Genomic DNA, 26,710 nt, shown 5'->3' on the forward strand with positions numbered 1-26,710 from the left:
TTAGGTTTTGTTTTTGTTTTTTTAGTTGATTTTTTTTAGAATGATTTAAGAGTGTTTTAAGAGATATGAGTTGTTTTTTAAGGTTTATATTGTGTTTTGAAGGTAATTTCAAATACAAACGAGTTGAAAAATGTATTTTTGGTAATTTCTAAACACCAGATGTGATGAAAAAAAAAAAAAACTAATCTGCAACATGTTATTTACCTGATAGACAACTTGTCACCAACTTTTTTTTTAAAAAAAATACATAAGTGAACAACAAGTTTTTTACCTAAAAAAAAAAAACCCTAGATGTAGCTTGGATTTCTAGACCAAGCATGCCTGAGCTTTTTTTATTAAAGTGTGCTTGGCCTTATACAATTTACCTTCCCCTTTTTATTCTATGCCTTATCTCATATAAGAGATAAGTTTGACATGTATCAATGTTTTTTCCTTTTATATTCTATATAAGTTAGCTGTATTTATATGAAGCTTTTTTAAAAATTAACAATTATCTGGTATCAGTAACAACATTAAGCTGCAAAGCTAAAATGAAAATATTTAAAATAAAAGGGATAGTCGGTATAAAATATTTATATATATATATATATATATCTTTTATTTATATTATAAAGATTAACTTTTCACTTTAATATTTAATTAGTGTCAACAGCTTTTTTTTAATTTATCAATTCATATATTTTTTATTTTAGTTTATAAAACACAAACATCCTTTTCTTTTTCAATTAGAAGAAAAATTATAATATTTTAGATATTATTTACAACAATACTACTTTAAATTAACTTGGAATTTTACCCTAACACAGGAGATAAAGCTAATACGTTAGTATGGAAATTGACAGTATTTAGAGACAGTAGATATAGCTGAAGTCAAACGCAGTGTTGTTGTTGTTATTATTAATGTAAGTTTCCACATCTTTTTTTTTTTTTTTTTTTTATTAATGTGAGTGTATAGATTAGCTTGCGTGTACCTTAAGTAATCTCACGGCTTCTAAAATTAACAATTATGTAAGTTTCTAGTGCCTATTATATTAGCAATTATATACTCAAACTTAAAATTACAGAAAAAACAAATCTTTTAATCCCAAATTATTATCACTAAATTATGTACAAGATAGTTAAGTTTCCACATCATTGAAGAAGGAGGAGGAGGTGAAGAGCAATGACTAAAATAATGTAACGTTCGCTATTAAATGTTAATTGCCCAGAGCTAATTTTTAGGAATGATTATTTTCGGTTTGGTTCAGTTTTCATTTAAAAAAATTAATTAAACTAAAATTATTATTTTTTTAAATTTAAAATCAAAACCAGTTTAAACTAACTGGTTTCGGTTCGATTCGGTTTTTGTTATTTAAAAACCAGAAAACCAAGAATCAAATCTCGTTTTTGTTCTTCGAAAGCTTGTTTTAGTTTACAATCAAAGTCGTAAATTACAATATAATGAAAAAAGTATAATCACATAAAATATCAAGGAAAATAGAAACTAGAAATTAATCAAGATGGCAAGAAAAACAGATATTTCCATAGTGAACGAGTTGGATCCAAATAGGTCTCAAATTAGTGTTTTTAGAAAAATAGATCTGCTAGGGAGAAAAGAGAATTTGATGGAGAAATAATTAAGATGCAGGGAGGCAAAGATAAAACAATGAGGGGTGGGGGGCTGCCGAATTTGTTGCTAGGGAGAGGAGAATGCGATGGGGAAATAATTACGATGGGGGGGGGGGGGGGTTATACTAGTTTTTTTTAGTTAGTTATGTGGTGGAATGGGTTTTGTTTATCATGGTTCAATTAGTTTTAGATATTTAAAACTGAAATTAAATTGAATCGAAATTTTTTTTAGATTTTCTAATCAATCAAGTTTTTTTTTCTCGATTCAATTTTTTTAGTTGATTTTTTTTTGTTTTTTTGATTTAATTGATTTTTCAGGTTTTTTGCTCACCCCTACTGACTTCCATTAGGCACATGCAAATTTATTGTCCCCTAAACATTGCAGGTCGGATAAAAAAAAATAAAAATTTAAAAGTGTTTATAAATTATTTAATATTATTATGAAATTTGATCTAATAAGTTAATTTTAAAATCTTTCAATCTAATTTTTTATCCAACTTTAATTTTAAATTAATTTACGTGAAAGTTATCTTGATATGATCTAATTAACTTGATAAATTTAAAAATAAACTAGATAATCGGTAAAAATATGGTTTGACTACATAAAAAATTCAAGATAATAATTTTTTTATTTTAATATTGAGACGATAATTTATTGAAATAACTTGAGTTTTTGTGTCAAACCAATAACCTGGATCATGAACTCTATCAGATTTAATAATTTTTTTTAATGATATGAAAAAATAAATAAATAAACATTCATAGAGCATCAATTAAATATTGAGACTTTTGTTTGAGACATCAATAACCTCGTAAAAAAATAAATAAATTATAAAGATCAATTTCAAATTAATAAAATATTAAAAGATAGAATTAAAAAAAATTAAAAAAGATTCAATAAAAATAAAAATAAAAAAAACTTGAAAGATAGAGTTAAAAAAAGAAAAGAAAAAAGATGGGGGTAGCCCTAGGGTTTTAGTAGAGTAAATATAATGTTAAATGTTGAAATCAAGAAAAAAAAATCAAACTCATGAGATTATAAATAACCTAATAGAAAAATATATTAAAAAATATAATTCTTAAAACAACTTAAAAGATAAAAAATAGAAAAACAAAAAAAAAAAAAATTAATGTGGCTAAAATAATTTAGCCACCTTCCGCGTTTTTTGTTAATGTTTTTTACATGTTAAAAACATGAAAGAAATATTTTAAAATTAAATCTATCAATACTTAATTTCAAGTTATAAATAATATTAGGGTTGCAATCAAAGCAACAGATGCAATAGTTCCCCCCACGGAGCAAAAGAATTAGCTGTTTTTTAGACACTTGCAGTATCCACATATATTTGAGGGTATCTCCCATTAGTTTTAATTAAGTATATATCTTTTAAAACCATAATTAACAATATTTTTAAAATTATAACTATAAAAATTATCTCAATATCAAATATATACTGATATTCTATACTAATAAAATTAAATGGAAGCATAATATTTTTAAAAAATACAAAAAAAAATATCCAAATTTAAGTAGTAAAAGGCTGAAGGAAATATCCAAATACATATTCTTGCTTTCACATGCTTCCATTTCGCTTCTCTCCTATCCAAAACCTTCCTCTTCTCAGGCCAATCTTGTCAAAGATTTCTCAGGCCAAATCGTCATTTCAAGGGAAAGAAGAATAAGTACTACCGTATTTTTTATTTCCTGGAATCTTTCTTATTGGAAAGTTTCTTTTTTCTCTTTTCTTTTCAGATCTTTGGCTTGTACTTTTTTTTTAATAAAATATGACTAGAAATCCTCTCCATTTTACTTCGTCCCAATCTGTGGTTTCTCTTACTTTCTACCTTTCTGGTTTTTTCTAATTTTATGAGCTGTAGATATTCAAAACTGGGTTCTTTTCATACCATTATCCAGACCCTACTCCTTTTTTTCAAAGCCCTGAAAGTAATTGCATTGCAAGGAAGTTGTAGCCTAATTTTGGGTCTCGTTTGTGTCCCTGTTAAAGTTTCAATATCCAACTCCCATTTTTCTATTTCCCCATGCCATCAAAATTTTATTTTTGATCAGGTCATTTGCTGCTATATTCATCAATATCGTGTTCCTACTTCCGAGTCAAATATTAGATGATCCCATTTTGATTTTCATTTGTACCCTGGTCTAAAAGGGAGATTGATCTTACTGCGGTGGTCAAGGTGGTTACAATCACACTGGCTTCTTGATTTTTAATCAGCTTTCCTGCCCTTGTAAAGTACCAAAGTCCCATTCTTTAGACCCTTCTTGAACTTGTAGTTGCTCCATTGTCATTGTTTTCTGCTTGATTAAGCATACAATCCTTGAAATTCTTAGATTTAGTAGTGTTTTTGCCTAATAATCGTTGACATGTGATTCATTGGCTTTAATTTTTGTGTCAATGATCATCTTGAATCTCTCCTGTTTCGTAAGCTTCATTGTGTTTAAGCTGTCTACTTTTTTACTACATGCTGCTGTGCCTCCGATGTGTAAGTAGTCACTGAATTTGCTGCTTGTTTTCTTGCATATCTAAGCATTTCAAGTATGCTTAAGCAGGGCAATTTCTTGTTCAGTTCACCTTTCCTTCTATGTGTCTTCTTCTGGTTCTTTCTCATTCATATTGTTGTTTCACATATTCCCTTGGGGTCAAAGCTTTCTGTAGAGGAAAATAACTTGTGGGTTTCCTCCAATGGTGATTTTGCTGTTGGATTCGCTAACCATTCTGAACAGCCTAATCAGTATAGTGTAGGGATACGTTTCAATTCAAAATCTATTCCTTTCCCCAAGCAAACTGTGGTTTGGGTTGCTGGAGCTGATGTCACTGTGGGTAACAAGTCCTTTTTCCAGCTTTCTCAAAACGGGGAGCTGGTATTGGTTGATTCTCTGAGGGGAGTTGCTGTGTGGACCAGCAACACGAGCCAATTAGCTGTTGCTTCGGCTCTTCTTCGTAATGATGGCAATCTTGTTCTATTGAATAGAAAGAAGGATGTTGTTTGGCAAACTTTTGATAATCCATCCGACACACTTCTTCCAGGCCAGAATCTACCTGTTCATAAAACCCTTAGAGCAGCAAGCAGAAATTCTGTTTCAAGTTATTACAGTCTTCATATGAATGCTTCAGGTCAGTTACAGCTGAAGTGGGAAAGCGATGTTATTTACTGGTCCAGAGGAAATCCTGCTAGTTTGAATCTTGGCGTCGTCCTTACCTCCGGTGGAGTCCTGCAACTTGTGGACCACAATCTGAATCCTGTTTGGTCTGTTTTTGGGGAAGACCACAATGACAGTGTAAATTTTCGGTTACTTAAATTAGACATTGATGGTAATCTGCGGATATACTCATGGGTAGAAGCTACAGGATCATGGAAATCAGTTTGGCAAGCCGTTGAAAATCAATGCAATGTTTTTGCAACCTGTGGCGGGCATGGCATCTGTGTTTTCAATACATCAGGATCTCCCGAATGCAGATGCCCTTTCAAGACAACATCTTCATCCAACTTGAAATGTTTTTCACTGAATTGTGATTCTAATCACAGTATGGATACTTATGAGCACACTTTTCTGTATGGGATTTATCCACCAAATGAATCTATCACCATTACTAATTTACAGCAATGTAGAGAGTTGTGCATGCAGGACCCGGCTTGTACAGCTGCAACCTTCACAAATGATGGGACTGCTCATTGCCGAATGACGACGAGTCCATACTTCTCTGGGCATCGAAACCCCTCTTTAAGTTCGATATCTTTTGTTAAGACATGCTCGGACCCCATAGCTGTTAATCCCCATAATTCAAGTTCTTCTCCATCACTATCTCCAGTCAAACGGTCTCATGGGTTGTGCCTTTCTTGTCAAATTGGTGGAGCAGCCTCAGGCACATTACTTTTATTTGTTGTTGTTCAGTTAGGGATTGGCTACTTCATGTACAGAAGAAGAAATCGGATTTTGAGGAAAGCTGCTTTAGCTTACACAGGCCGTAACTCTAAGGGTGTGATGATGTTACCATTTACAGAAATCAAGGACATCACTGGGAATTTCAAGCACCAGATAGGGCCAGGTATGTATAGAGGTGCGCTTTCAAGCCAACAGCCAGTAGCAGTCAAAGACCTTGACGAAACCATTGAAGAAAGGAAGTTTCGAGCTGCTGTATCGAAGATAGGAAGTATACATCACAAAAACCTGGTGAAGCTGAATGGCTATTGCTGTGAGTTAGGTCATAGATATTTGGTCTACGAATATGTCAAAAATGGTTCTCTGGACAAGTGTATCGAAGATGATGAGTTGAATCAAAGACTGACTTGGAGAAGGAGAGTTAACATATGCTTAACTGTGGCAAGGGCTATTTGTTATTTGCACGCAGGATGCAGGGAGTTCATAAGCCATGGAAATTTGAAATGTTCAAACGTAGTCCTGGATAAAAATTACGGGGCCAAGGTGAGTGAATACGGGTTGGAAATGGTTCGTCCTGAGGAATCATACGGTGGAGAGAAAGATGTGGCGGATTTTGGCAAGATGGTGCTGATATTGATAACCGGGCGTCCAGAAGTCAAGGATCTTTGGGAGTGGACCTATGAGGAATGGATCCAGGGGCACCCAGAGAGGGTGGTTGATAAAAGACTTGATGATGGCGTGGATTTAAAGGAGCTAGAGAGAGTGTTACGAATTGCATTCTGGTGCCTTCAATCAGATGAACAGATGAGACCTTCAATGAGTGAGGTAGTGAAGGTATTGGAAGGATCATTAACAGTTGATCCCCCACGACCTCCTTTCAGTCAAACGTTATCAGAAGAAGAGTCCCCGGAGTCAGGCTCCAAACCTCAAAGTCCAATGGAACCATGAAGATCAGTGAGTTTATTAGCTTTCCCACTATGGTCTGCTTTGATATGCTCATGCCATTTTTCCATCAACTGCTTGAGTATACGAACAACTGTAAGAAGAAGAAGTTCCGTTGAGTCTTAGTTTGAAATCAAAATGCAACTTCATACGCATTTTGGGATTCCATATTTGCAAGATAAATGTTGGTTCTAATGCGATTGATGCGTAGCCTCAAGCTGTTCTGGGGGGCTTACTCATCGGTCTTCTCTCTGATATGGAATGCAAGAACAGTCAACCACTAGGGTTGTAAACCTATGAAACCTGCGACCTCTTTGGCAACTTCTCCTCAAGGCACGTCGCCTGAAACTAGTAAGCCGGTGCCTAATTCAAGTACCTTTTTACCAACAATTGCCTGCTCTCGTTTTTGGAGGGAAGGATGTGGAAGGGCTTGAAGCTTGACGGTCCATGAAACTTGATGTTGATTGCTGGCCCATTTTAGGTTTGTTTCCAATATCAAAGCTCTATTGTCATAATGAGTGGGCCTTGTTACCATTATTCAAAGTGGACCTTTACCTAAATTCTAGGTTGGTTTGAAACAGCCTAATTAATTATTTAGTTGTCTTTTTGGAGGAAAATAATTGCGTTATTATTATTCTTTATTTGTTTAATCTTCTTTCCCTTCCGTCTTTAAGCCCCTTTTATCCAGTAAGGCAGCGACTGTAATAGGTTTCAACTAGACCTGGACTTCATTGCGAGTAGGGTAAAAATAATTATATTTAGTCGACGCAAGTATATTTTAGATAAAAAAGAGAAAACTTAATATTAAATAATAATAATAAAAAAAACAATGGCAGCTAGTGTTTATCCTATTAAACTCTCTGAGTTATTTGATAAAAAATAACAATTTCTTTTTAAAAAAACTAAAGCTATTTTTTCAACCTATTAAATGCTAAATATTTTTTTTTTTTAAAACCAAACATACAAAAGAAAAAAAGAAGAAGCAATTGTTAGAAAAAGGCTTGAGCTTGCTTAGGTTAACTCGCTAAGCCCATCAGATCAAGTTGTGAGATCAGAATAACCGAATAAAAAGAAAAACAAAGAAACTACTAAGTCTATTATTTAAAAAAAAAAATCAATGTCAAATTATGACATGGAAAAAAAAGTAAAAAAAAAAAACAAATGATGTGAAGTTGTGAACCCAAGACCAAAGCCATTTGAATGGAAGCACTAAACCTAAAAAAAAACAATAAATTCTAAATTTTAATAAATCAAAAGTTAAAGGATAAAATTCAAAAATAAATTCAATCACAAAAAAAAATTTAAAAATAATAATTAAAAGAACAATGATCAAATTAAAAAAAAATTAGAGAATGAATAATTTTGGATTGAAAGGCTAGATTGAACAAAAAAATCAATTTCACAAAAGAATTAAAGAATAAACCACCAAAGAGAAAGAGAATAAGGATCAAATCTAAAAAAGTTAAAAAAAAATTAAAATTTTGATTAAAGAATGAAATTGAAAATAATTAAAAATTCACAAAAGAGGCAATAAAGAAATTGAAAAAAAAAATATCAAGATAAAATTTGAAAAATAAAAAAAATTTAAATTAAATGATGCAATTGAAAAAAAAAATTACAAAAAAAAGGACACAAATTAAAAATTCATAAGAATAAAAACTAATACTAAAATATTCCCAACCAAGAGGATTTCGCTGAAATTTTCAATGCCATGTGCGAATTATGAGAATAGAGAAAGAAAATAGAAAAAAAAAAAGCTTCTGACAATAATCCGTCCATCACAGACAAACACGTGTAGCCTATTGAGGAAGAGGATGCTGCAGGAAATTGACTAACATGATGAAATAAAGTTCTCACCATCACATAACGAGTGTGTTTGGTATTGCGATAGTTTTTATGGTTGTGATTTGAAAAAAAGTTATTTTATAAAAAGTACTTTTAGTTGAAGTTGGTTTGAAAAAATAGATGTTTGGTTAAAACTGTGGTTGAAATTGAGGTTGAAGAAAAAATAGTTTTAATGTGTGTTGGTTAAGAATGCTTTTGGAATTGAGGTTATAAAATAATTTTAAAAAATATATATTAATATTGATGGTTTTTAATTTAAATTTTATGGATTTAACTATTGCTATTACATCATGAAATAAATCATACTTAAAAAAATTACTTTAACAAAAAACTATCTACAATTCCATTACGTACAAAATTCATTTAACAAGAACTACAAAATTAGATAAAATATTATCAAGAATAAAATTAAGATTACACTATGAGTAAATTTAATTCACCTTAAACTAATTTAAAAAAATAAAAAAAAATTGTTGTTCACGTGAATAGTGCAAGTGAAATCAATTAACTACATTGGTAAAAAAAAAAAAAAAAAAACCATGTTCAACGAACAGTGGAGGCATGCTCCACTGTTCCTGAACAGTGCATGCCTCCACTGTTTCAAAAAAAAAAAAAAATGCTCCACTGTTTAGAACAGTAGAGCTGCCATGCAAAAAGTAGCAATTTGCTATTTTTCATTTTTCTGCGGCTAGAACACAATAAATTAAGGGACCCATGTACAGTAAATAATTTTTTTTTATTTAACCAAACAGTGCGTTTTGAAACGCAACCTCTACCTTGTAGCCAAACGGGCTCGTTGTCAAGCGTGACTTAAAAATCATGGAACCTTCAATGCACTGACAAGTTTGAATTTTTATTATTTTTTAAATTATTTTAAAGATCAATTTACCCATCTATCCATCTAACAATAACAAAAAAAAAAAACCCAAAGAAAAATACAAAAATGCCCCAAGAAAAACATAAATGAATTTTGAAACTAGGATAATTTAGTAAATTTAATGGGCTTCTGAATATTTAATTTATTTTTATTTTTTAAAACATAAATTTACCCCTCTACCCTTTCAAAAAAAAAAATCAGAGAGAAATACAAAATCACACCTAAAAAAAAACATAATTAATTTTGAAACCGAGGGCAATTTAGTAAAATTACTATGCAGTAAAATATGAAATTTAAAAAAATAGCTCAAAACCAACTATCATTTTTTTTTTTAATTTTAAAGATATTGAAGGTATTTTACTGCTAAAAAAAACTTTTATACCCCTAAGCAAAACAAAAATGATAAATAAATCATGTGAAAAATATCATTTTACTCTTGAGTTACAATAATTACTTTTCTTGTGGCACAATATTTTTCTCACGCCTTTTATATTTTCTTAAATTACTAAATTATAAACTTTCTTTGGTATGACAGATATAATTTTACATATGTAATATATAAATATATGAATGGAACATTATATATATATATATATATACATGTAATAATATTAAAAATACCTTAATTTTTTCTTAAAAAAAAACAGAATATAAGCAGTTCGTTGCATTTTGCTTGAAAAGAATTAAAATTTTAATTAAATTTGCAGAGAAGATTAGCCATCTCGCTCCACAAACACATGCACCATTAATTAATTACGAGTAACATTCCCTCTCCAAAGCATAAAGATATAGATTGATGCTTTATTTTGTAACTCGCGGTAGAAAAAGAAAAGGGATTGCTGTATACTTGCCCCCTCGCTGAGTCGGGCACAAAGGGAATAACAATAATCTCAAGCACCTCCCTGTGCCCCACTTCATATAATACCGTTTGATTCTTTTCTGATAAAGCCTTATCTCTTGTATTGAAAAGTGGTAAGCCTTTATATTAAGAAAAATATATCTTTCTGATTCTCCTTCACTATAACTTCTTGGTATATGCACTGAAGGTGTCTACAAGCTGGAGAACATATATCCAGGAAATTGATAGGAAGTTGCAAATTCATTTCTTTAAGAGTGTCCAATCCTGACGGGATTTGGTACAGGTTTGAATGGATTTCTTCTTCAAGTGGTAGTGGTTAGTGTTTGCTGCTGTAATGTTATTTTGGATTTACTTGATCCAGGTCAGAAGCTTTTGAAGTTTTCAAATGGTTATTAAATAGTGTTTTGGAATGTTCCTGTTGCTGTCTTCCAAGTCATGAATGCCTTTCAGGTGAGAGGCACTGTTAGCTAGCTAGTGTCTCTTTCTTCAACTTCATCTGCTGTAACTTTCACAAAGCCAAAAGGAAGTCTTATCAATCCATTACATCCACCTGAAAAGAGCATCTATAGCTAGCTGCTGCATCGATTTCAGCCCTTCCTCTTAGAACTCAATATTTAGCAGTCCAAGCTTATTGATCAAGCCCTCGCATGGCTCCATCGAATACAAGAAGATCAACAAGACGCAAGAGGCAACAAACTGTGCCAAAATGCGAAGAACCATCGAGGGATCTGCCTTGCAGTCACAGCACTACTTCTACCAGCTCCAAAGAGTCATGCACTGTCAACATTAATGACCAAGAAGGTGATAAGGACATCGTTGGCTGTTCTACACCGAAGGCTCAAAGATTCAAAATACCTGAGATCTTATCTTGTCCACCAGCTCCAATGAAGAGAAGGGTAACTACAAAGTCCTCGTCAAAGAAATCTCCCATAGTATTTTTCGCTCCTCCAGATATAGAGCTTTTCTTCTTCTTTGCATTTCGTGGTAATATCCCAGCTTAACTGATGTGCTTATACTGGTTCTATGGATGACTTCTATGTACTAATATTTGCTACTTAATGATGGCCATTTAAGTGTGCAATTAGTAATTAGGGCTTGAAGATTGAGCAATCAACCCTTGATTGCAGATTTGTGCTAGTTAATTATTTCAGTAGGGTTTTGTATTTTATGGATGTATGTGCCTATAAATGCTGAATCTTCAATTTCATTCTCTCTTTTCCCCCCTAAAACGCCTTTTAATTTGTTAAAACGATATCTTGTGGATTAATTTTGTTAATTTCTTGATAATTACTTTTAAGACGTGAGATATAGAAGATCAGTGCTGCGGATTGAGTAAAACATATAGTGCTTAATTTGTAGCTCCATCAGAAGCCTTTACAGAACTGTGATTTCTTTTCTTTTATGTGAATGTTACTTTGTAGAGGGAAAGAAAAGAAAAACAAGAAAAGCTTCTTTTTAGTGTGACTTCGATGATTGAGTATTCTTCTTTTGCTTTTTCCTGTTGAACTTTTTGCTACCGTCGGCATCTTCATCTAATATTCATACTGTTTTTCTCAGTCTTCATGCTCGTGTTAACATGCAATTTTCTTGCTGTGCTAGCTTCTGCACCATAATTTGATCGTCACACTATGGTTTGACACTTGACTCACAACGAGCTGCCTATAAATAAATTAATTAGAAATGCATGTATCTCAAGGTCATAAATTTATTTTATATATAAAAAGAAATTAAATGTATTCTTTGGGAGAATTTTATATGAACAATGAAACTTTTTTTTTTTTTTTTTTAAATTCAACCTCTCTCTTTTCCCATTTCCCTCCATGTTTTATTTTAATTTTGTTTTTTTCCCCTTAATTTCATTCTTAATTTTTTTAATAGTAGTGTGAGTTGTTTTGGAATTGGATTAAGAGAGTTTTTTTTTTTTTCAATCTCATCATTTTTATTTTTAGATTTTTTTTACCGGTCGACCATGTTATTTTTAAGCCAGCCAAGTTCACTAAGTCACACCAAGACAACTCTCACATGATTTAAACTAGATAAAAAGTTACACCGGTAGGTTTTTTTATATTAATTTCATCCTTTAATTTTTTTAGCATAAAAAAAAAGATGTTTAGACAATTATAGTGTTTTCAAAAAAAGTAAGAGAAATTGAGATTCAGGTCATTGATTTAATTGAATTTAATAACTTGGTTAATTTAATAATATGATAACAAATAATAGACAACAATAACATATAAATCAACCAATACAAATTTGGTATGAGTCAACTTAGGTTATCCTGTAAAATTTATGAATCGACACTTGAAATTAGGATAACCCTGTAGAGTGATAGAATTGAAAAAAATCAATTTTTAAAAATGATTTTAAAAAAAATAACTAAGTCAATCTAGACTAATTTTCAATCTTCGTGACCTGGGTTTTAAATCCAAAATTATCTTATAGAAAGCAAACTCGAAAAAATCACAAAGCTAAATTTTTTATTAACAAAATGCCAAGGAATGAAATGAAAAGAAGAAGAAGAAGAAAGTTTGAATTAAAAAAAGATCTAAAAAAACAAATAGCAATTAAGAGGAATAACAACTAGATCTGATATAAAAATAAAATAAAATAAAATATTGAGAGATGCAATTGAAAAAAAATTCAATTAAGAAAATGATCATAAAAAAAATAAAGATTAAATTTAACAGATAAATAAATCAATAAAGGACGAAATTGAAAGAAAATTCAATTCTATGAATTATTTAAAAGAAAACAAATAATAATAAAAAACATTGATCAAATTTGAAAGATAAATAAATTGAAGAGTTGCTTTTAAAAATCTCCAGGGTTAAGTGTGGCAATTACGAAGAAGAGAGAAAAATAAATAAATTATCGTTGACGCCAAACTAGAGGTCCGATAGTAACATGCATAGCCCAAGGATAGATGGGCAACTATGAAGATTCAGAGGTTATCGTAGAAGTTGATGCTTGAAGGCTGAAAGATTTGCGTGTGTCGTATGGAGGGTGTGGTAAAAGCCACTCGTGTTCGCACAAATGACATGTGTTATCCACATTTTAATATTAAATAATATTTCACATATGCTAAAATATCAAATTGCCCAGAATACAACTCAATAATGACAAAAAAATATCCATAATAAAAATAATAAAAAAGCCAAAGACACAAGTTAAAGATAATTTAAATTCAATGATAATGTAATTATTTTACTATGCTAATAAAAGAAAAAAAAGTTGAAATAACAATGCATGTTGTTTTAATATATTTTTATTTTAAATAGTATATTAGTCATTTTATTGTGCGAATACAACAAAAATACTTTATTACCCATCTTGTCTAGTTTAATTTTTATTCTTGAGAATGATAAAATTACAATTTTATCATCCTAATCTTTAGTGGCAATGAGAATGAGACAAGAGTTACAGTAAATCTTCTACAGCAAACCATCTTTAATAAAGGTTGAATTGCCTGGAGATCTTAGTCATGAATAAGATGCGTTAAGCTAAAAACAAAATTATAATAATATAATTTCAAGAAAAAAATAAAGTATTTTTAACTGAATTATTCGGTCCATACTTGAAATTAGCTGATTTACCCATCATGTAAAGTCAGGGCGGCAATTATTAGGGCTCTTCCCAGAAAGCAGTCATCGTATCAGAGCCTGAGAGTATTTGATTTGTTGCTTGGTGGGGTGGATAATGGCGTCAGGTGGAGGTGGAGCCCTACCACGTAGCGTGTGCGGTGCTGGATGGCGTATCATTTCTTGCACAGGACACACACGTGAAGCGAATCTCCTTCATGTTTTCCCGTGAATTTATTACCCCGAGAAAATGGAGTTATTTGTTAAAGTTACCTCGGCGAGGTAAATTTTTTCACATGGGTCGGGTCTTGGGCCAAGTTATTGGGCTTTCTTGGTTTAACTTTGGGGCCTGTATTCTTGAACAATTCTAGTTGTCATTCTAGATGTATCCACACTGTAAAAGAAGCCCAAAGTAGCCCATAGACCATAACTCTGCAATCTTCCTATAGCCCAACAGGAGAAACATATTTCTAGTTTGTAGTTTGTACATCATTTTTCACATCAAAACAGGGAAAGGGCTAGCACAATCAAGCCCTTGCGCACTGGACTAAAAGGAAGAAAGTCTAGGCTAATGGAACAGATTACGTGTCGCTCATTGAAATAAATTTTGGTTATCTTTTATAATTGAAAAATTGAAATTCAAGTTTTCAAACTAATAAAACCTGAATTACACCCTATTTCACTAAAAACAACACCTAAAAATATCATAAAAACTTAAATAACCTATGTTTATAGCATGCTTTAATCAATATAACAACTTAAAAACAAAACAAATCAAAATAAACCTTTTAGATTATGATTTTATGTCGTAGTTAAATACTTAAACAATCTCCATCAAACTTTTCTCTCCCAAATAAATTTAATGAAATTAGTTTTTTTTTTGGGTTTTTTTGGCCAATTCAAGACTTTATCCCTCATTTTTATTTGCTGTGATTTTTTATCACCTCTCTAAATCATTGAAGACTGAAATGTAAGAGAAATGAAAGTCGATGGCTATAAAAAGATGTTTCATAACTACAGGGACCAAAGAATGGAAAACCTTGCCTTTTAAAAAGGGCAAAAACAAACTTCTCTGGTCCTTGTTCCTGTTTTTTAACCATAACTTCAAATTTATTTTGTAATAGTGGTTATTAAAAGAATAATCTGTCACATTGCATTTGTGAGAGTGTGCATAACAAAACATATCCAATCATATGAGAGTGTTTTACAAACCACCACACCTTCATTCATTGTGGACATATGAGCTGAAGCACCTGTATCTAGGAACTAATCAGCTCCGGTCGAGTCAAGAAGTGAGCAAGAATAATTGACAGCCTCACAATATAAGCGGCTAAAACACGGGAATAACATTGAGGACACAGGTCTGCAAAGTGTCCATCAACGCGATAGATCTGACGGCGTGGATGGCGACATGCTTGGTTATAATTGCGTCCCTGATTGCATGCTGATGACGGAAGAACTGTCAAGAGGTGCGAGGTTGCTGTCCAGGATTGGTCCTCCGCCGTGGTTGATTCCTCTGCTGCCAGTTGCGACTTGTGACAGTGAAGGCAGCAACAGCAGTAGGTGACGCAACAGGTTCAAGTGATCTTTAGAATAATTCAAAGCTTTCGGCTCTGGAGACAAGGTCAACAAATGATGGCAGCAGAGTGAGGGCCATCCGGGCAAAAGAGAAACTTGAAAATTCTGTACCAAGTCCACATAGAAACCAGTGCACTTTATTGTCAACTAGACATCCAATGTCGTGTAGCTGGTCGCAGAATCCCTTGAAGACACGACCAAAGTCTGTGACAGACCCGGTGGCTCTCTTCATCGACTGCTATTCATCCTTGAGGTGGATCTCTCGTGCCTTGGACCTGTGATTAAAGGTTGTTTCCAAAGCAAGCCAGACGTCATGGGCGGTGAATAGTCCAACAATTTCAGCCAATGCTTCTCCAGTTAGGGAGGATCGGAGGAGGCAAAACAAGTGTTGATTAGCTTCTTTCCAAGACAAATATTTGTCACTTGGTGTTTGAGAGTTGAGAGAATCAAATTTTGGATGTGGAACAATGGAACCATCAATATGACCGACAAGGACGTCTTGGCTCGCAATGAAGGGAAGGATTTGACTATGCCAAATGAGGTAATTAGCAGAAGATAATTTGACAGTGATCAAATGAATAAGGGTGGTGAAGGGCAGAGGGGCAGAAGGGTTTTCTGTGGCCATTGGAGAGAAGACGAAAGGATTAAAGGGAGGTTAATCCAGAAGCTCTGATACCATGAGAGTATTTTACAAAACACCACACCTTCAATGTGGATGAGATATTTTATTTCTAGTTGCAGAATTACATGTGATCTTTACAAGAATGGAAATGATTTCCTAGAATCAATTACATAGCTATAATCAAGGATCAATTCTTTCAACAATGGTAAGCCTGCATTATCATAAAAATAATCTGCAATTGAATCAATTAGCTTGAACAGAACCTGCAATTATATCTTTGACTGATTTCTTAACATCAACATCATTTAATAATAAGAAAACATAGCTTTGAAGGAACAAAAAATAAAAGAAATAAAGCATAATGACTAAAGTATGAATAATGAAAAACACAAGGGACTGAAGAGGAAAAAAGAAATGTATTCTTGGAAATCATCAAAACTGTAACTCTATTTTTTCTCTCTTTAAGTGGAGACAGATAGCTTATAGAACTGAGAAAAAGAAGAATGGAAACGAAGAACCTGCCAGAAGAAATTAATGGGTTAGCAAATGGAAGACGAATATATGACTTAGGGAGGAGAGACTTATGTGGATGGCTGAAATTGTTTCTTTCACCGGACACGCTGGCACAGGGACCAAGATATGTTTTTTTTTAGCAATACAACGTAGCACCATCGAAAAAAAAGAATTAATGTTCAAAGAAGAACGACAACATTTTCAAAAAAAATAAAAATAAATAATGAGTCAAAATTCATATCAGTCCAGATCACAACGCTGCATCACGAAATCTTTATTTAAAATTCAAACTAATAAAATTTGCTAACAAATAAAAAGGAAGGATTGGCAGTAGAGTAACTAAGTTGCTTTGAAGCAAATCTCATTACCTAAAAGGCTTGGACTGTCTTAAATTTACATAGAAATTTAAATGAGGACACTGTTTGTTTGCTGGAAAATAAGTTTTTTTTAAAAAAATAAATTTTGAGAAAGTAAATTTCAGGAAAATAAATTATTTTTTAATGTTTGGTAGTGTAATGGAAAAATAATTAGAAAACACTTTTCAGTATTTGGTTATATCATGGAAAATGAGCTGGAAAATAACTTATTAATGTTTTATTTTTCTTAAGTTTATTAAAATAATGAGGAACAAATCTTACAAATTAAAAAGTTAAATGAGAATGAAATTGAAAAAAAAATTTATAAATTATCTCAAATAAAATAAATAATAATCAAAATAATAGATATCAAATCTAAAAAATAAAAAAATTAAAATAATAATAATTAATATTTCATAAATTATTTCAAATAAAATAAGTAACAATAAAAAGAATGAAAATCAAATTTGATAGATAAAAAATTTCAATAAAAAAATGATAAGAGAAAAGTAAATAACAATTATAAAAATAAGGACCAAAGTTAATATAAAAATTAAATTTTAAGTGATGAATTTGAAAAATAAATATTCAAAACAAAATATATATAGCAATCAAAAGTTTGAGGACTAAATTTGATATAATCAACAAATAATATGATATTTTTAAATTTTTTTAATTTTCAGAAAGTGTTTTCCGCCCAAAATTTTTCAGGAAAACACTTTCTGGAAATCAAGCTAAATTTTTTCTTTATTGGAAAATGTTTTTCGTTGATCAACTTTTCTAATGACAAACAAACACAGAAAAATTTAGAAAGTTGATTGGTCATAAATCACTTTCCGAAAAATAAACATATCAAGATATTGTTACCTATTTTGAATCTCCATATAAATATACAAAAAAATCAGAAAAGAAAAAAAAAAAACTAACAAATTACGAGTCTCTAGATTCGGTTGTTTATCTTCAGTATGTAGCTCAGTATTTGTCCTTTCGAGGAAAGATTATGATTTAAAATTCCTCAGTTTGTTGCTCCAAATTTGTTTCAAGCACTCTGTATTTTCGTTGTCATGCCTCAGCCATACCTTCACGAGTCCCGACATTTACAATAAAACCGAACCGCTAACGGGAAAAAAAAGCCAAAGAAGCAAACCGGAAAAAAAGAGAACCGGTTCGGTTGTTTCAAAAAAAAAAAAATGAAGCCGTTTCATCAACAAAAAGAAATCTGACATTACAGCTGCTAATACTGCACCTGATACGCATACCCTTCAACTCATCAAGCTCTGGATCCAGACCCTTCAACTTTTTCAGAGAGTCCGATTCGCCAAGGAGTAATGGGGAGGCAACAGAGCCCTTGCATCGAACGCACCCATATCAGACGTATTCCAGCAGCGGATGCAACCTGCAGTTTCCCGGGTGTCATATTTCTCATTTGTTTGTTGGAAAATAATTTTTTTTTTAAAGTGAATTTCAAAAAAGTGAATTTTAAAAAAATTTTTGATGTTTAGTAATATAATAAAAAATGAATTGGAAAACACTTTCCAGTGTTTGGTTATGTAATAGAAAATGAGCTGGAAAATAACTTATTAATATTTTATTTTTTCTCAAGTTTATTAAAATAATGAAGAACAAATTTTACAAATTAAAAAGTCGAATGAGAATGAAATTAAAAAAAAATATATAATTTAATAAATTATCTCAAATAAAATAAATAATAATCAAAATAATAGAGATCAAATCTAAAAAATTAAAAAAAAAATGAAAGATGAAGAAATTAAAAGTAATAATAATCAACATTTCATAAATTATTTCAAATAAAATAAGTAACAATCAAAAGAATGAGGACCAAATTTGATAGATAAAAAATTTCAATAAAAATATGATAAGAAAAAAAAAGCAAATAGTAATTATAAAAATAAGGGAACCAAAGTTAATATAAAATAAAATTTTAAGAGATGAAATTGAAAAATAAATTTTCAAAACAAAATATATATAGCAATCAAAAGTTTGAGGATCAAATTTGATATAATCAGCAAATAATGACATTTCTAAATTTTTCACAACTTCCGAAAAGTGTTTTTCCCCCCAAATTTTTAAGGAAAACACTTTTCTAAAAACCAAGCTAATTTTTTTTTTTTACTGGAAAATGTTTTTCATTGACCAACTTTTCTACTGTCAAACAAACACAATAAAGTTTGGAAAGTGATTTCCCGGAAACCACTTTTTGGAAAACAAACACAACTAAAGGGAAAACACTTTCTTGAAAACTAAGTCAAATTTTTCTTTGACTGGAAAGTGTTTTTCGTTGACTGGAAAATGTTTTCTGTTGACTAACTTTTCTAATGACAAACAAATACAAAAAAATTTTGAAAAATAGTTTTTCAAAAATTATTTTTCAAGAAATAAACATGGACAATTTCATTCGCTCTCAGAAAACATGAAGGGAGAAAGGGATTGCAACGCGAACAAATTATGGTGAGTGAGGTAAAGGGTCTGTCTCCACCATTGCCAATTGCATGAAAGCCCATTAGGCTGTGTCAGAGAACCATCTCAACCCAATAGCTTAAGCTGTTAGGTGAGGTTTCAAGATATGATTTATATTATTTTCTAACACACCCCTTCAAGTGAAAGCCCTTTGGGCTTGAAACTTGCACAGATCCACATTATTTTGTGCTTGATTTTTATCAAATAAATAGGGATGATGAGATTCGAACTCGTGACCGCTTGGTTATAAGGCTCTGATACCATATCAAAGAACTATCTCAACCCAATAGCTTAAACTGTTAGGTGAGGTTCCAAGATATGATTTATATTATTTTCTAACAGGCTGAAAGGTGCTCTGGATTATTCTACACTCTTGAGAAATGAAAGGTGCTTCTCACTTGATTGAATCACTATGCTTTGCTTGATCCTGCTGAAGGTGTTCCTTCAATCATTGTGAATCGTTCATAGCTTTTCTGCAAAGCTTGAGACAATGACCCTGACTCGCGTAGGGAGGAAGGTGTTGTGTACATGTATGTTACAGGCAAATCATTCTTGGCTTGTTGTGTGTCACTTTCTTCAGGGGTTGTAGAGGGCTTTCTATAGTTAAGTAGATCACCGTTTCCTTGTACTCAATTTAAAAAAACAATCTTTTTTCGGATTTCGATTGTCTGCTTTGAAAAGGAATTTAATACTGAAAAACCCAATCGACAAGGAATTTAACCTTTGAAAAAACCGAAAGAACAGGTTATGAGCATTTGCATTTGTATTTGCAATCTTTTGCTCAGCTTCTCTGGGTCCTCTGTTATGGGGTTTGTTTCATGTCAATGTGGAATTGATTTGTAGGCGAGCCCATCAAGAATGTCTATTAATGGATCATGTGATGTTGGGGGAATTTGTGTTTGACTTGGTCAAAGCTCTCGGTTAATAGATTTATTAAGTGAATTTTAAAATGATTTTTTATAACACGATATTATTTTAGATAAATTACGGAAATGAAGTTGCTATTTTATTAAAAAAATAAAAATTCCTCCAAGTTGACTTTGACCTAGTTAAATTTTAAACAAGTTTAAGAGTCTTTTTAGATTAAGATTGATTTATGAGATCTAGGTTATGTTATATCTATTTTTTTATGGTTTTTCTAAGCTATAATTTTGCTTTTATTATCTTCTTCTGTTTTTCTTACAATTAAAAATTTTTAAATATTAGATAATTGCTAGTACCAGGATCCAACGTTCAATAATATAGGGTGGAAGACTTAACCCTATTGGGTCTTGCTAGGCATCCGAACTCAATATCTAAGGACTCTTGTTGTCTCTTTTTTTTTTTTTTTTTTTAACTTCTTTTAAATCAAAAGGGAATGAAAGTCATTCTTAGAAGTTGTCGATCGAAAGAATATAATACATATGAAATCTTATTTTTTTTGTTGACTTTCTAAGGTATAACCTCCACCATGATATTAGTGGCTTAGCTCTCCGCGTTTTCTGAAAGTATTTTTTTTATAGAGAGAGGGTGCTCAATAAGAACGTCATTGGTTTTGCTAGGTAGTCGGATCCAATGCTATTGGGTCTAGCTACTCAACCAAATTTATAAATAAATTTTTACTAAACATAGTAAAGATAATGTTTTCATATGCACTACAATCATTTATAGTATAAACATTTTATATTTATAGTGTGGTTCATAGTAAATTTATAGTGTTTTTTTCAAGCATTTTAATGTTTGATAATTGCAGTAGTAAATGGCTAATCGATGAGTGAACATTTTTGTTATTTTATAAGGAGAATGAAAGCAGCAGCAACATGTAAGCATCAGCTGACACTTGGTGATAACAATATACAGAAGTACATCCTTGTTTCTTTGACATTAACATAAACTATCAGCATTCAGCAAGAGAATGCTCTTTGATTATATATAGATTCCCAGGCAAAACGAAAATGATTCATGGAAAAATAAAGCAGCTGCAGGCAATGATATTCTTGGTCCTCAACAGTGCTGTAAAAATCAAGATCAATAACAGTATGATCAGCTGGCACACGCCCAGTTTCTTGAGCTTTCTTTTCCCATCCTTGTACCGTGCCATTTTTCCATTGCTCTTCAAATCCAGCAGTAACCTACAACAACAATCTATATATATCTACATTGTTAAATGAAGAACATGATTGGCTCTGACCAAGCACGCCCATACTTGAGTTTTTGCAGATGAAAAGAGGCAGGCAATCACAACGCCATAACATCGTTTCTTGCGAGCAGATGTCCTGTGGCGAAGAATGCATTCAAAATAAGAAGAAAACAAAATCAGATAAAAATAGGATTTGAGAGTAGATTCATGAATCGCATGGCAAAAAAGGAGACAAGTACTGAAGGAAAGGGGAAGGAAGGTGCTTTTTATTTGTGGTGCATCCTGGACCTCTCATCAAAACCTCTGTAGGCCTATCAAAGTCTGCAGACTGTACAAATGGAAGGTGCTGAATGTGAGAGGAACGCCGGCCCGGAAAAGACACCGACCAATCCTAACAGATTATCACCAACTTGCTCTGTATGTGGCCTCAGTTTGGGCCCCCCCACGAGGAGGTAAAGACAGCCGAAAGAAGAAAGGTACCGAAACCAACTTGGAAAAGTTCAGTTAAAGCAGTTCCCCGTACAGTTCTTTTTTAATGGGATGATAGTATGTTTTTTTTTTTTTAAATAATTTTTATTTAAAAATATATTGAAATAATTTTTTAAAAATTATCTTTAAAAAAAAAAACTTGTATGGGAGCTCTAACAAGTCTTTCGAATCTCACTCTTTCTGTTTCTTCAATCTCCTCTCATCTTTTGCGCCTCATTCTCTATTTCTGCTTGCTTGAAACAATGATGGGAAATCAACTTGGTTATATTTTACCAAGATGATCGTGAACACGCCCATACAAATTATAAATCATCTCACTGCCGGCAAGGGAATAGTACTTGACTAACTGTTCAACCATTAATCCAAGTCGTCTCCTTTCTAATACAGGCAAATAATGGAAAAAAAATGGAGATGATATCAAGACAAGGGATTATTACAAAAAATCATGTTTCGAGCTTTGTCACCGTTCAATTTCTTAAGAATATAAAGCAGAGACAACTAGGAGATTTTGAAGTTCGTGAAAGCATGTTAGTATCTATGAGGCTGGAGTCGTTAGCTTGGCTGATTGATCCCATTCAAGTCATCTGAAAATTAGTCAATGGCATACACGTCAAGCCCTCTTGTTCGTCCAGGAGCCCCTCCCTTGAGTGAGGATACATCCAGTACTATCCTGCTCAACCCACATCATGGTAGTTGTAAGTCAATAATCACACCATTCAAATAACTTACAAGAGATCATAATGTTGAATATAAGGTTCTTGAAGAAAGATAGTGGAACTAACAAGCTCTTTGATGCTTTCTCTAGTTCTGGAGTTCCATAGTTTATGATAATCTTGTTATCCATTTTCGAAACTGAATGGTCTGCGGGCAGATCAATCCCTTGGGGTACTGGATTGACAAAGCATCATATTAGCTACATTTTCTTAGACATTAAAGACTTGCATATTTTACCAAAGCAGATGAAATAAGTATATCATGGATTTATGTTGATGACAGATATCTTACCTGATATCTGGGTAGCTGCGGCAGCTCCATCTATCCCAAGAAGTTTCTGCAGCAAATCAGAGAGAATATAAAGCATTTTGAAAATAAACTCTGCATGGATGCAATGTCAAGCAGCACAGTATTACCTTAAGACTCTCATAACAGTCATCCAGATTATCGTTATACAAGATATGATCAAAGATGCCCGATGATTTTCCTTGCTCCATCTCCACCTCTGCATTTTGGAGTCGCTTAAGGATCTGCTCCTCTGTCTCAGTACGTCTGTTGATCAGATTCAAGTAAGAACAAGTGCAGGAAGGTACAAGAATGGTTAGGAATTCGTATGAACTTCTGACTTACCTTGAACGGAGGCGAGTCTCAAGCTCCTCCATTGAGGGGGGGCAAATAAAGATGAGGATTGCTTCCAGAGAACTAGCCCTCACTGATCTTGCCCCTTGAACATCGATGTCAAGAATGCACCTCTGCAAGCCCAAATGAAATAGCAAAATATAATCAATAAGCTTCTTGGAAAAACATTTTGAGTTTGCAGATGCAAGTATTTTGATTAAGTTGAGGTCTTTATTTTTAGAAAAAAGGCTCTTTATATGGTTTCTGAAGACATTCAGCAAAAGCAATCCACATGCATTATCATTTCTCGGTTGATCCAGTACCTAAATACCATTGCATTGCTATGAATACCTTACATTGCAACCACAATAGGTATCCACAATTGCTTATAACAAAGTAATATAGATTGACCAAGAAAAGGAGGAACAGAAATATTCACCTTCCCCGCATCAGTTACCACCTCAACAGCTTCAATACTGGTCCCATACAGATTTCCATGAACAGAAGCATACTCAACGAATTTCCCATCTTTTATCTCTTTCTCCATAATACTTTGCTCGGTGAAATGGTAATGAACCCCATCCTCCTCCATGCCTCTTGGTGCACGGGTTGTGTGGCTAACAGAAAACCCAAACATAGATGGGAATTCCTTCATAAGCATGGATATTAATGTTCCTTTACCCACTCCAGAAGGGCCACTTATGACAACTGGCTTCTCAGCATCGCCCCTTACCCCCTTACTCCAGGCAACAACCTCAGTCCCCCGAATTTTTTTCTGCTCCCTGACAAACCAAGTGTCCAACTGCCAAAATTAAAACAAATTAATTATCTTAAGAAGACACAATTAGGGAATCATGTAAACATCACATTCAATGTATTGGCAATGTTGCAAATGGATTTTGAGAACAGTTTATTCACATTTTTGGAGAGTGATGAAACTGTTATGAAGGTTGTGCTTTATCATTTTGGTAATGCCTTTTTTTTTTCATTTCATATATCGTTGGAGACACAGTAGAATCTTAACATTTCCCTTAATAATTATCCAGAAGTTTCTGAAATACCAACCTCAAGAAACAAAATGCAGTCATCAGGGGCGGACCCCTTCTTAACTATCAAAATACGATCATCATTCAATGATATGGCCGAGAGACCTTTACATGAGTTGGGTTTTGATCCCAGCACGATAGGAGTTACCCTGAAAAACGTGAAAACTCTAACACGATAAGCAATCTCAACTCTAAACAAGAACCCCAATGAAGGAACACTCTCTCTTAGGCAGAAATATCAGCTCACCAATTGCCAGTAGCTTTGTCAAAAATTCGAACTTCAACAGGCAATGTTGACTCATCGTTGCCACCACCAATGACATACTACCCAAAAAGAATCTCAATTAGCAAGATCATTGACCGGATTAACCGAAAGAGGGAATGAGGTAGTTTTAGAAGAGAGTCAAATCAACGCAACGAGCTCACTTACAGTTTTATCGCCGATAGTTGTGGTGGTTTTGCAGCCTTTGAATTTTGAGCCAAATTCATTTTCAAATCCAATCTGATTCTGCAGATCATCCACAATGAAAGCTGGAGCTTCTCCCTAAAGAACAAGCCCGAATTCAAGAATTAGAGCACAAGAAAGCAACCAAATGAATCCACATTTCCAAGTTTCTGAATAATAGCATTGCCTCAGGTTGCTTCACATCTCATTTGACCAATTATAACCCAATATAACATAAAAATTAAATACGTGAAAGCTCACCATGGAGCAACTATGTCTCCAATGCAACATCCTCCTGATCAATCAACATGGAAAGATGAGTGATTAAATAAAAAAAATCCGTATTTCTTGATCTAGCATCAGAACAAACTCAATATAAGCAAGCAGAAAAAGATAGAGCAAAAATTGCAAACTTGACAATAACAGAACAAAACTTACTCCAAAAATCAAAACCCAGATTTAAAAAAGCTTAAAAACCCCATATACGTGCATTATTAAATAATCTATATTGGTTTTCTGTTTTAAAAGAAAAATCCTCTAAAACCCCGTGCCTAAAATTAAAAACGAAAACAGCTGCGAACAATTATCTCAGAAAGTGTCAGCAACATCAAAACTTTTAAAAAATCTCCTCAGTATGGCAAAGTTCTGCGGATGAAGCCATTGATAAGGGCTAAAAGAACCAATGAAGCAAAAAGCAAAACAGTCTAAAACAAAAAACAAAACAAGATTTTGAGACCCATGATTATACCTGAGTATATAAGCAAAAAAGATTCAGAAAGAAACAATCTTTGAATGTCAAGCTGGTGATATTTGTCAAGGGAGTCCAAGTTTTGTTCTTTATGAAGGGTACTATGCGATAGGTTTTTTTTTTTCTTTGTCAAAGAAGAACGACCTTAGGATACAAGAAGAAGCTGGAAGACAAATTGCATTTGAAGAGGCTGGTGTTCATATCTGTAGGTGGTTAGAGAGAGAGAGGGTTTTTTAGAGAGAAAAAGAGAGAAGGTGGTGGCTTATGGGTCGTGTTCATTCACGAAACTACAAGACCTGTTCTTATTTTCTTGACTCTTTTTTGTAATGTAAGGGATCTGGTGGTTGTTTTTCTAAATTGATTTTTGTTTTGAAATATATCTTTTAAACTTTATTTTTAACACCATGATTTAAAAATATAAAAAAAGATTTAAAATTAAAAAAAATTCACAAAAACAAACATATTCTATAAAACTTTTTATTTATTATTTTACACTTTTACCTTAAAAAAATTACTTGGGTCTACGAATCTAAGAAAAATAGTAAAATATAGCACCGCTTTTGAGGCTCTGGGAGGTGGGGGAATTTGTAGAAGCGGCTACGATTTTGTTGGTATTTAGATTTTTGGTTTTTAAGCGTTTTTTTTTTTTTTTACAAATATTTAAGTTCAATTTTTTTCGTCTCAAATTTTTTATTTATTTTAACTGTCATTGATTTTACAAATTTGATTTTGTATATCAAAAAAAAATTAATAGATTTTTTTTTAAAATCTTTTCTGATGGGTTTAGAAAAACATCCTACGGAATATTTTAAAAAAATATAGCCAATAAAAAAAATAGCTTGTTATTTTAAAAAAAAAAAACCAAAAAAAAAAATAATAGGCTGAAAACCAAACAAAAAGAAACAAGCAACCTACCATTTGGCTATAAGAACGGAACATCCAGACCAAACGACAAGAATAGATTCATATATATTATTGATATATATTATAGTACAATGTTACAAGTTACGATCTTTAAAGAGTCATACAGCGTCGCAATTTTTATATTTATGAACACATAAATCTATTTTTTTTACCAATAATTATCTCTCATCAACCTATTTATCTAACGGAGCCAAATGTATATGTGTGTAATTGAATAGATGGGATGACCGGGTAATAAGGAAACAAAAAAACAGGGATTAGATGTATATTCTCAAGATAATAAGGATGAATTAGGTTGTTTCATTAAATTATATGGACTGAGTTATAATTAAGTCCATTTATTAAGATGATACGAAACTCATGCAACCAATAAAGCGTGAAAGACTCCTTTGATGGGGCAATTCGCCATGATGGGAGTTGAGATGTAGGATAATCCTCATATGATAAGACCAT

At 32.4% G+C, this 26,710-nt stretch overlaps 2 protein-coding genes and 1 long non-coding RNA gene across 3 annotated transcripts; 1 reads left to right on the top strand and 2 right to left on the bottom strand.

The window, feature by feature from the left end:
- Positions 1-3,174: 3,174 nt before the first annotated feature.
- On the top strand, positions 3,175-7,098 carry LOC118051827 (G-type lectin S-receptor-like serine/threonine-protein kinase SD3-1). Its single transcript, XM_035062567.2, has one exon. It carries the CDS (start codon positions 4,163-4,165, stop codon positions 6,452-6,454), a length of 2,292 nt encoding a protein of 763 aa, XP_034918458.1. The 5' UTR covers positions 3,175-4,162; the 3' UTR covers positions 6,455-7,098.
- A 13,879-nt stretch (positions 7,099-20,977) lies between these two features.
- On the bottom strand, positions 20,978-21,829 carry LOC140954665 (uncharacterized). The gene is made up of 2 exons (XR_012168106.1): positions 21,513-21,829; positions 20,978-21,409 (listed from the first exon to the last, which is right to left on the bottom strand). It is a non-coding gene; the product is annotated as an uncharacterized lncRNA (long non-coding RNA).
- A 265-nt stretch (positions 21,830-22,094) lies between these two features.
- Positions 22,095-25,642, bottom strand: LOC118051821 (guanylate kinase 2). The gene is made up of 11 exons (XM_035062554.2): positions 25,334-25,642; positions 24,847-24,880; positions 24,571-24,684; positions 24,388-24,464; positions 24,160-24,289; positions 23,534-23,896; positions 23,107-23,228; positions 22,893-23,028; positions 22,768-22,813; positions 22,545-22,650; positions 22,095-22,432 (listed from the first exon to the last, which is right to left on the bottom strand). The coding sequence occupies exons 2-11, from the start codon at positions 24,874-24,876 to the stop codon at positions 22,354-22,356; spliced, it is 1,203 nt and encodes a 400-aa protein (XP_034918445.1). The 5' UTR covers positions 24,877-24,880; positions 25,334-25,642; the 3' UTR covers positions 22,095-22,353.
- Positions 25,643-26,710: the final 1,068 nt, after the last annotated feature.

This window comes from Populus alba, chromosome 16 (assembly GCF_005239225.2).
Source record: "Populus alba chromosome 16, ASM523922v2, whole genome shotgun sequence".
Taxonomy (NCBI): domain Eukaryota; kingdom Viridiplantae; phylum Streptophyta; class Magnoliopsida; order Malpighiales; family Salicaceae; genus Populus; species Populus alba.